General features: G+C 41.2%; 1 protein-coding gene across 1 annotated transcript; it reads left to right on the forward strand.

Annotated features, from left to right (window-relative positions):
- Positions 1-11863, forward strand: SMPDL3B (sphingomyelin phosphodiesterase acid like 3B). The gene is made up of 8 exons (XM_072980112.2): positions 1-185; positions 410-623; positions 1320-1417; positions 3549-3692; positions 5230-5402; positions 7736-7916; positions 8868-9001; positions 11013-11863. Exons 1-8 carry the CDS (start codon positions 125-127, stop codon positions 11433-11435), a joined length of 1428 nt encoding a protein of 475 aa, XP_072836213.2. The 5' UTR covers positions 1-124; the 3' UTR covers positions 11436-11863.

The raw sequence follows: 11863 nt of genomic DNA on the forward strand, positions 1-11863 counted from the left end.
GCTTCATCAGCTGATGAGTCAGAGATCTGGGAGAAGCAAGCATAAGGTGGGATCGGCCAACTTTTCACACAAGCAGACCTGTATGAGGCAAAGGGATCACAGTCCATAAAGCTTCTCGACTAGGATGGATCTGCAGAGTTTCCTGCTCCTTCTGATACAGTGCAGAACTTTAACAGCTGCAAAAGGTAACTTAACTGTCTACCTGTGGGATAACTTAGCTTCTTAGAAGAACAGAGTTGTTTTGGGGTTTGAAGCAAGCAAGTACAGTGCATCACAACTGGACCTTCTCTTCGAACCACCGTAGCCACTGTTCATAATAACTGTGGGATTCAAGCCGTTGTAGTCCAAACTTCTGACCTCAAACGTCTGACCACTCCTTTTCCTCAAGTGAGTTGTTTGCCTTTTGCAGGGTACTTTTGGCACATTACCGACCTGCACCTGGATCCCCAGTACTCCGCGGTGCCAGACCCCTTGAAGGTATGCCCATCTGCTGGCATCCAGCCAGTGACCAATGCCGGGGCTTGGGGTAATTATCTGTGTGATGCTCCCTGGATTCTTGTAAACTCTTCTATTTATGCCATGAAGGAGATCCTCCCTGCTCCTGACTTCATTCTCTGGACAGGGTAAGAGGTTTGTCTATTATGACTATGTAAAACAAGCATGAGTGCTTCTTTCTGTCAAACAGCCACCAGTGCATGATTCCTGTTCACAGGTAAATGCATGAAATTGCATGTATGTGAGTGGGTTAGCTAGTGGAAGAAAGGTAGAGATTCATGCTAATTTGAGCAGAAGGAGATCCCCTTCCTTTGCAACCAACAAAGGAATGAATTGATCAGGAACAGGAGAAATTATTGACAACAATGTTGTTCATCTGTCAGTCTTATTTCTAGAAGGACCTCCCCCACCCCCAGCCTAGTAAAGGTTAGAAGCCCATATTTCCTTGCTTTGGCTTTTGGTTTTCTTTGCCAAAAGACAGCTGTATTTGCCTTGTGACAACTAGGCCCTTGAACTCCATTCCCAAGATAATCGTCAAGACCTGAATGCCACATTTTTAAATGTTTTCTACATCTATAGGTTTCCCAGGACCTAAAAACAAAAGCCAGCAGCAGGACATGCTGGCTACCTAGGTGGGATTCCCCTCTGTTCCTGCCACTGTAGAAAAACAAGCTACTTGTTAGCCTAATCTCTCCCACAGCTGATCTACCTATCTTATAGTTTCTAATTTCTGTACATGTTCAACTTTAGACTTGGCCTTTGTCCGTTAATAGTTACATCTTTAACCCATGGACTCAGTTGGATGCATTTCTGCTGTTTTTCAGAGATGACACGCCTCATGTGCCTGATGAGAAACTGGGTGAACAGGCTGTGTTGCAGATAATTAAAAACCTCACCAACCTGATCAGACATGTCTTTCCAGGTAACAAGGTGCCTAAATTGTTGGGTGGTGATCAAAAAGGCAGAACCTGATGCAGTGAGTTTTAAACTTCAGGTAGATTGTCTGAAGTTGCACTTTGGGATAAAATTGTAATGAGTGCTTCAGCTCTGGAGCATGGTTATAGAATATACTTCCTTTAAGATTGTCAAGAGCAGGTTCCAGGATGTATCAGCAAGGCTTTGTATACGTTGCTTATTTATTAAAAAATCTGTATGTATCATCGACTCATAGAAAAGTGAAGTTGGGAGGGGCCTACTAGGCCATCAGGTCCAACCCCTCGCTCAACGCAGGAATATAAATAAAGCATATCCGCCAGGTGATTATCTAAGTTTTTCTTGAATGTCTCCAGTGTTGGAGCACTCACCAACGCCTGAGGTAACTAGTTCCACTGTCTGGTCTAATAGTTAGGAAGTTTTTCCTGATATTCAACCGAAATCTGGCTTCCTTTAACTTGAACCCATAGTTACATGTCTTGCACTCTGGGATGATTGAGAACAGATCTTGCCCCTCCTCTGTATGACAGCCTTTTCGATATTTGAAAAGTGCTATCATATCACCCCTGACCCTTCTTTTCTCAAGGCTAAACATGCCCAATTCTTTCAGCCTTTCCTCATAAGGGTTGGTTTCCAGCCCCCTGATCAACTTTGTCACCCTCCTCTGAACTTGCTTGTAATTTTGCTGGGCCAGGTATCCCCCATCTTGTAACTCTGCAATTGGTTTTTTTTTCCCCTGAGGTGCAATACTTTGCACTTATCCCTGTTGGATTTCATTATGTTGCTTTCGGCCCAGTGCTCCATCCTATAAAGGTCATTTTGAATTTTGTTTCTGTCTTCTAGGGCAGTGGTCCCCATCCTTGGGCCTCCAGATGTTCTTGAACTACAACTCCCAGAAGTCTTCACCACCTCGTCTACTGGCCACGTTTTCTGGGAGTTGAAGTCCAAGAACATCTGGATGCCCAAGGTTGGGGACCACTGTTCTAGGGCATTAGCTATTCCACCCAATTTGGTATCATCTGCAAATCTGACAAGCATTCCATACACTCCCTCATCCAAGCCATTTTTAAATATATGGAAGAGTACTGGGCCCAGGACTGAGTCCTGGGGTGTCCCACTTGTGACCTCCTCCCAGTTAGAGAATGACCCATTAATCATCACCCTCTGAGTACGATTCTCTAGTCCATTGTGTATCCACCTGACACTTGATCTGTCCAGCCCACACTAGTTAGCTTGCTAATCAGGAGATCATGGGGCACTTGGTCAAAAGCTTTACTGAACTCAAGATATACCACGTCTACAGCATTCCCTCTGTCTGTCAGGGAGGTTATCTGATCCAAAAACGAGATCAAATTAGTTTGGCAGGATTTGTTCTTGACAATCCGTGTTGGCTTCTAGTTATTACTGCATTGTTTTCTAGGTGCTTGCACAATGACTGCTTTACGATCTGTTCAGTCACTTCCTGAAATAAGTGAAGCAAGGTGAAGGGTGCATTGTTTTGTCTTTTGCTGAGTCAACAAAGTGTTGTAGAGTGGTTCTAATTCAGACATGATAGTGAAGAGGTTAATTTAAACTCTGCTATACAAACTGCATTTGCTACCCTAGTTTGTCAGCCTACAAACAAAAGCATGAAATGTAGAACAAGCCTAATCATCGTTTGATATCTTGGTGCAGCCACTATAAAACTACTCACTGTGGATGATCCTAGCAGTATGGGTTGCAGAGCTGACACCTCTTTAAGAGGGGGTGAGGGAATTCCTCTCAGGAGTTTGGCATAGAGAAGTGTAGCAGGATGTCTGCTGGTATTGTCCGGCATGCATATTCTTTGCCCAAGCTTACCTATTTCTCTGTTTTTCTTCATTGTCTTGTACCACACAATTTCAGCAAAGCAATAACTTAGCACTCCTCCTGTTTTGTTTTGTTGCCAAGAGGACTGCCACCATGGGTTCTTTTTAAGGAGAAAGGCAGGATAAAAATACTTTAAATAAATAAGATGCAGTTAATCAGTTATGCTGCTTCCTGTGCTAAGTTCTGCAGCCAGCCTTAGCCTGTTCAGATACAAACCTCGTCTCTGCCTGCCCATCTTTCCACCATACTGTTTACTTTCTGCTTTCTTCCAGATACTCAGGTCTACTCAGCAATGGGCAACCATGACTTCCACCCCAAAAATCAACTGCCAGCTGAGGAACACCAGATCTACCGCACAACAGCAGAACTGTGGCGTCCTTGGCTCAGCGATCATTCATTGGAGACCTTTAGAGCAGGTATGTACGAGAGACCAAGTTGGGGAACTTTGGATGATGCTTTCACAGAGATGTTGAAGAGAAATCTAGTGAGGCTGAACTGGCATTGCTTAGTCCAGTGTTGACTTTTCTGACTCTTTGTGTTCTTCTTTCAGTACCCTCTGTCTGATCTTTTTGACAGGAGATGCCAAGAAAAGATTGAAACTCAGTGACAGAGTGCATAGCAGAGATGTCCCAGTTGGAAAGCGGAAGACATTCTGTTAGGCCACAAAAACAGGGCCTTCTGGGACTTGGCCCAGTCTTAATGGGATGTCTGGCTGTGGGATGTGCTTGTAGTGGCCTCCCTAGTAATTCTCAAAGAGACCTTAAAGATACGGATAGTCCTTGTTGCTGTCAAGTCACCTCCAACTTATGGAAACCCTAGGAATGAGTGATCTCAAAAATGTCCTGTTCTCAACTGCCCTGGTCAGCTGTTGTAAATGCAAGCCTTTGGCTTCCTTTAAGGAAGTCAATCCATTTCATATATGGTCTTAAACTCTGTTTAAATTACTATGTGCCCATTTTTATCTTGTAAATGAGCTTTTATTGCCATTGTTTAAATTTTTAAGTTTTTAAAAATCTTTTTATTATATTAGCATATTCTGCATCACATCACATAATCACATAAAACACATGATACATTGCAGCATATAAAAGAAAGAAGCAGTCAACCAACCAACATGGAAAAACAACACTGAAAGTTAAAAAAAAACCCCTCTGTCTCCTGTCATCGTATTTGCCCAAAGAAATATAATTTAAGAACATCCTTCCGCCTTAACATACATTTGAGGCAAACAAATAACATCTATCAAGTTCTCCCAGGAAACACTCACATGTATTGACCCATATTAACTCAGCTTACTGTTCCAAGCAGCATTATGAGTGCTTAGAGGCCCTGAAGCTCTTCCTCATTGAATAAACATGATAAATGGCATCAACACTATGTCAAAGTCATTCAAGAGTTATTTGCTCTGTTAAGTTTTTGCACTAATTTTTCTGAGCATTCCATCCCCCAGATAAATTTATAGAGCTGTTGAGAGCTAGATCTTTTGCATACTTCCAGCAACTGGCTATTCTTTGCCACACCGCTACCCACAGGAATGTAACCAAGTCTTTATGAAGCAGTTTTACAGTGACACCAACAAATTGATTTAGTATACTAAGGACAGATGAAGACATTTATTATCATTATCATTATAGATCATTCAATTACATTGTGGACAAGAGCCCAAGTTCAGCCAGTTTCATTTCAATTAACTGTTCTATAGTTTATTATTACAAAATGTTTATCCGAGCTTGGAAAAGTTAATGTTTTTTGGACTAGGGTTCCCAGAATTCCCTGTCCAGCATGGCCATTGGCTGTGCTGGGTAGAGGATTCTTGAAATTGTAACTCAAAACACTGATTTTTGCCAAGCCAAGATCTTTACTTAGCAAGCTATCTTGGAGGTGCTTTGCATCAATAAGAGGAATATGTTTTATAAACAACATAAATAAACTTTCTCGTCTTCTCTTTTACAGGCGCTTTTTACAGTCAGTTACTGTCTGGTCCTGGCCCAGCAAGACGAATGATTGTCTTGAACACAAACCTGTACTATGAAAATAACAATGAAACCATCAGCCTAGAGGATCCAGGAGGCCAGTTCCAGTGGTTGCAAGATACGCTGACCCATGCAGCAGATGCAGGAGAAAAGGTTATTTTCATTGTTTATGGAATACAGATATTGGGAGTAAAGATTAAGTCATTCAAATTATTCTTTAATATTTGAAAGGTAACTCATTACACCACTGAAAATGTAACTTGTTATATTATTTTTTTTCGTTATTTTTTAAAAATGTTTTTGGGGAAAGGATAAGCTTCATATGAGAGTAGCTTAAAACTTGCGTTCCTATTGTTACAGCTCTAAAATGACTCAAAATACCCTTAACATCTGAAAATAATTGGAAAACATGTTAACACTGCAAGGAACGCGTCTCCTTAAAGGTGCAATTCCACTAGGGGAAGGTGCCGACTCTAGTTCTCATTTTCCACCACCCTTTTTCTCCCTAGGTTTGGTGAGACCTAGAAGGTGTGTGACTGGGCAACTATGGGCAAGCTTCTAACTCTAGATTTCCAGTTCCTCCCTTATTTCGGATAAAATACTCTTGGCTGTGTACTTTAAGCCTTACACAGCAGCCTTACTAGGTAGGACACCCAAAGAACAAAAATAGCCAACATAGCCCTTGTGGCTGAGGCACTTTCTTTAGGCACTCAAACCCTTGTTTCCCCAAGAATCACACTTGGGTAGACTATAAAAGATATATTTTAAAAAGAGTAAAAAATTGTAAAACATAAGAAATACAAAAGAATTACAAATTGTATTGTTAAATGCCAAGCTTCTAAGGATTAAGTTAGCTCCTGTAAGTCTTTCCCAAAAAAACAATAAAAACATTAAGTAACTAGTGATTTTACTACTGAATTACAATGCTATTCTAAGTCACCATTGCTAAGTCTCCTAATCAGTCAAGGAAGGCTGTAAAACCTGTCACCACCTCCTCCAACTCACACACACCCCAAGGCCCCCTTCTATAACTTCAATCAAAGTCTCTGCTTCTTGATGGTATCCAAGCAGCATACAGTCTTTTGTTTGGAAGTCCATGCCCAACTTGCAACTTTCCGGAGTCCAGTCTCCTGTTTCTAGGCTGGTAGGCAATTAGGATGGAATTTAATGTTTATCAGTCCTGAGATGTAGCCTTGTCTCTGTCAAGTCACAACAAGAGCTGGCTTCCAGGCTGAGATCTCAAACACCTGTGGAACTCTGAAAAACATGTACTACACAACCCATATCCTCACAAAGACTAACATAGCTTTTTTCCCTACACATATTACTTTTGAAATGTAAATTCATTACATACTCATTACTCAAAAAGTAACTAGGTGGGGGCAACTCTGTTCTTTTAACATGTTATTTCCGAGCTTTAGCTAATTTTACTTCATTGAAAGCTGGACAACTGCTAAATGCCTTACCAGGCAGGGACCAGTGTCATTTTTCCGAAAAATGGTTTGAAAGTTCTAAAGTGGTTTGATAGAAGAGCAAATAGATAGTAGAATAAAGCAATTACCCTGTTGTTGGGCTGAGCAATATGCCCCCTTACAGGGACTGAGTGAAGAATGGCATGTGCCTCGCAAACATCAAACCATTAAGCTACGTAATGATTTCAAGGCCATAGATTCAAAGCATTTATGCAGGACAGAATGTGTTAAGTAGGACTGCAACATTTAATGGAGGAATTAACTAGCTTAGTCAACTTTGTGGGTCTCCACTTGGCTAAAGTTATTCCTGATCAATCATGCACTCGCATACGGAGATATTCCTTTTGCATAAGCCTTTTTCATGTATTCAGTCTGAAAGTATGTGAGCTCCCTTAGTTCCTTTAAACCAAGGAGGAAAACGGGGTAAAAGTATTTTAAATAAAGAAAGAAAATGAATAAGTCTCAAAGAGAAGTGATGACACAGGGATCCAGGTGAGCCCTGCCTTCACGTCACCACTCCACCTGGAAGTCCTGCAGATATCTGCATGGGACTTTTAGGTGTGCCCCTTTTCCTACCACCTTTTGAGCCCTATATGCTTTCACACTGAGCAAGTTTACACCGGGATTTCTAAAAACTGAATTTGGCAAGCATCATCTTTAAAAAATGCATTTGGATCTCTCTCTTAGAAATCTTATTAGATAGTGCTTCCTCCAATACAGGTGTGCATAATCTAGGAACATTTGAAAATATATACCAATAGAGTCAATAGACTCACACATTCAGTTAAAATTAGTTTAATTGAGAGCTTCAATTCTACTTTTAAATCGTCCCATAAAAAGCAAATCACTATGGTTCCCATTGTATAATACAAGAACTAAGGCTGAGAGTTTGTTAATTGACTTACAGCCGCTAGTGGATACGGATGAGTAAGAATGTACAGCAGAGTTCATTTCTTGGTACTCATATCTGTGGAATCTTAGTATGTTTTCTCTCTTTTCCCTTATTCTTTGTAGGTCTATATTATTGGGCATGTCCCTCCTGGCTTCTTTGAGAAGAAACGAGGGAAGATGTGGTTCCGAGAACACTTTAACCAAAGATACACAGAAATTATTCAGAAGTATCACAGTGTAATTGTGGCACAGTTCTTTGGACATCATCACACAGATAGTTTTAGAATGTTCTACAGTAGCACAGGTACACTCCTTTTGATGTTACTGGTTTCAGAGAACCTGTGTAGGCTGCCAGGCTGTTTTGATTCTTGCCTTTGGTAGAATTCCTAGAGTGGCTTTCAGCCTGTTAATAAAAAAGAGAGGGGGGCAGAAATAATGGCATCTGTAAACCCCACAACAGATGTAGGTTTGATAGAGTCCTAAGGGGGAAAGACCTGTAGTGGGAGGCCATTTCTGCTAGCATAACACTTCTAGTTTACTTTGTGGTAGTGGATGGTAGCACTCTGTGCAATAGTTTTTCCCCACAGTGGCCTGAAACAAAGATGGAGAGGCTTAAAGCTCGGGCTGAATCTGGCCATCCTGGTTTTTCATAAGGGAAAAGTCCCTTCTCCCACTTCCTAACACCACTGTTTGGTGACTTCCTAGTATTTGTATGAGATCTTTCTCCATTTTCAAATACCTTTCCTAAAGCTTAGTTACTGGCAGTATGAGTTTTAAACTAAAATATGCTGGTATTTTTGACCCAACTTCAGTATCCCACCATTGGAAATCAGCCCCTGGAATCTTCTTTGGATTTGGATTCTGCTCTTAGCTAAAAGGATCCACATATTTTCTTTGAAGAGTTGCTATAGCAGCAGCCTTATGGGAAAAACATATGGCAGCTAAACTCAAACTCCAAACAGTGCTTGGGCAGACCTATTGTGGGGGTCAGGGGCACTGAATCCTCCTCAGCAAACAGAAAGCCATTTGCCTGATCAGAGCAGAGATTGGAAAAGTTATTGGGGTGGTGGTTTTTACAGCTTCCAGAATCTTTGTGGCAGGCTTATGACTGTTGTGCTTAGCACAGAACTTCAATTCAGGACACCGTTGATCAGTGGGAGGTGGCAGCCACTTATTGTGCCAAAAAGCCTCAAGGTAAGTGGCTTGTGTTCATCTTCTTTCCAAATGAAGGTCTTCATTTGACCTTTAATTTCAGGTACTCCTATCAGTGTCATGTTTTTAGCTCCAGCTGTAACACCTTGGAAGACAACCTTACCAGGGGTGCATAATGGAGCCAACAACCCTGGCATCCGGGTATTTACCTATGATCGTGATACCTTGCTAGTGAAGGTAAGAGGAGAATTCTGGTTGCATAGATTGTTGCATGCCTCCGTAAATCGCTTGTAGGGCTGTGAAGGACAGGGCATTTTGGAGATCGCTCATTCATAGTGTTGCCCTAAGTCAGAGGCAACTTGATGATATTGTCTGAACAGAGTGCTGGGCTAAATAGGTTTTGGTCTGAATCAGCAGGTCTCTAACTAGGTGTTTCAGGGAGTCATGTTATCAGTGTCAAGGTCTGACATAACAGCACAGTTATTCTAAGAAGTGTATTCTAGCCAGGAAATGAATCCTTCCGTAATTTGAGAAAGAGAGGATATTATGTTATATAGACAGCTCTGGACTTTACATGCTGGTGGTGCTTCATAGAATGTACTGGGCCTAGTGAAGTTCATTTTATTGCATTGTGCGGACCTCCTCTGTTCTTCCCTCATGATTTGATGTCTCTTCATCAAAATTAAATGGGCTGTAAGAGTGAATGCATGTACTGCCAACAGAAGACCCATCAGTTTACCCAGACATTTTCTAGAGTGTGCTTCTACTTGTTGCATATTAGTGACCTATGCTTTTTAATGAATCGTGTTCATTGTTGTTTATGTTCTTTTAAAATAGTGGTTTCTTTTTACTGGAAACTACTTTGGAATTTTTTTAAATGAACAGTGATGCAGAAATAAACAAGAAAATAAATAATTTATAATAACAGAACCCAGAATCCAATGAATCGGAATATTGGGAAGTTCAGGCAGGTAGAAGAAAGGTCTTTACACAGGGCGTAATTATATGCAGAGTCTGCTGGCACACTGAGAAGTGATCAACAAGTTAGATGGCTTTCAAAAGAATCTAGGAACATTAATGGAAAATAAAGCTATCCGATGAGTACCGTATGCATCACAGGTAGCATGCCTGTGATCCCAGCCCCTAGGAAACAAGAAGCTGGCTGGATAGCTCAGTGGTTTAGGTATCTGGCTGTGGAGCCAGAGGTTGGGAGTTCAGTTCCCCACTGGGCCTCCTGGGAGAAGAGCTGGCCTATGTGGTCTTGGGCGGGCTGCATAGTCCCAGGATATTCCCAGAAGAAGGGAATGGTAAACTACAGGAAGTGAATGGTATTGGGCCTCATGTCCTGCTTGGGGCTTTCTATAAGTAACTGGTTTGCCACTGTGGGAGACTGAGTGGTGAACTAAGAAGGCCTTGTGATTCAGGAAGAATCTTTTGTTCAGTGAAAAGATCTGTAATTTATCAGCTAAACATTGCAGTCCAATTTAGTGTCCTGGCCAGATAGGTGTGACTAAGTTGGAAGACTGAAATAGGGATGTTTTATCATGTTTGGCTTTCTACTATCTGCTAAAATTTTCCATGCCTGTGGTCTTTTGTCCCTGAGAGGAAAATAGGTGTTCATGCCTATATTATTATTATTATTTATTGAAGGACAAGCAGTAATGAAGAGTAATTCATAGTGAGAGGAGGGTGAAATTAAAGGAGGAAAAGCCTGAATCCTGGCCTATGTCATTAATGGCTATAGGCAGAAGTGATGGTCTCCAGCAGCCTATTATATGTTGTGCTTTTATATTGGTTTTTAAATTCAGGAGGATATTTTGTCTGGAAAGCAGAGTCATATATTAAGTCATTCTGTTGGTCAAGATCAGGAGTGAGTATGGCCCTTTATGTATGTCACCTAAACAGCACTATCCAGGCCCCAGGTGGGAATGATCAGCAGGCTCAAGGGAACTTTAAGGTTTGCAAATGTGTACAATTTTTTTTAACAAGCTCCTCCTAAACATGGCCAAATGAGCCATGCTGAATGATTGCAGAGTGAAGGAATGTAAAAGTTGTGTGCATCATGTACTGTAATAGAACGTAATGGGTTGTCCTAGAAAAGGATATAATTGTCTGGAACCCTGAATAGGAGGACTCTATCCTGCAACTTTTTATTGCTATTCTGACATTGATGTAAATAAAACCAAACACTTTGTTCCTACCACAACATTGCCACTGCTTCCTACAAATATATTCTGTTCTGTTCTAGGATATGGCTACTCATTACTTGAACCTCACCAATGCTAACATGGTAGCTCCTGAATGGAAGAAAGAGTATAGTCTGAAGGAAGCTTTCCAGATCCCAGACGGTTCTGTTCAGTCTATGCACCTGTTATTGGAGAAGCTCAAGAGAAGCCAAGACCACCTCCAGCGGTATTATCAGTATAACTCAGTTCAATATGACCAGACATACTGTGATGACAACTGCCAGACTGATCACCTCTGTGCCATCAGTGAAGTTGATTTTGTCAGATACAGCCAGTGCATTCAAGCCCAAAATGCAGCAGCATCTCCTTCTGCCTCTATGCTGGACATTCTCTTATTTTACTCCATGACTGGATTTCTTACACTAGGCTTGTGGGGCTCTGTGAGCAGATTGGGGCATGATCAAGACCTAGTGGTTTTTGTATGAGCATAGACAAATAAGAAAATGTGATAATTAGCCACAGACACACCACCACCACCCCCCCAGTCCTGAGAATCTTAGGTTTCTTTGGTCTTTTCTTTTTTTAATGCAACCTCCCCTTGAACAGCAACACAGGATATGATCAGAATCATGTAGTGTCACCCTTTTTTGAAGGTATGGGATATTAAATGGTATTCTGTCGCTGAAAGGTCATCAGTGCTCACAAATTTGTGTATCTTCTGATTATGCCTCAGTATTAAAAAAGACAGAGACTATTCTGTTTCAAGTTTTTCTGATGCTGTTTATTTTAATTAGTTTTTTTAAAAGACATATTCTAATGAAAGCAGTGAGATTGAGGGGAAGTGGACCATTGGATCTTATCTTTCATAGAATCATGGAATTGGAAGGGGTGTATAAGGCCATCAAGTCAAACC

Source organism: Pogona vitticeps, chromosome 9 (genome assembly GCF_051106095.1).
Source record: "Pogona vitticeps strain Pit_001003342236 chromosome 9, PviZW2.1, whole genome shotgun sequence".
NCBI lineage: Eukaryota > Metazoa > Chordata > Lepidosauria > Squamata > Agamidae > Pogona > Pogona vitticeps.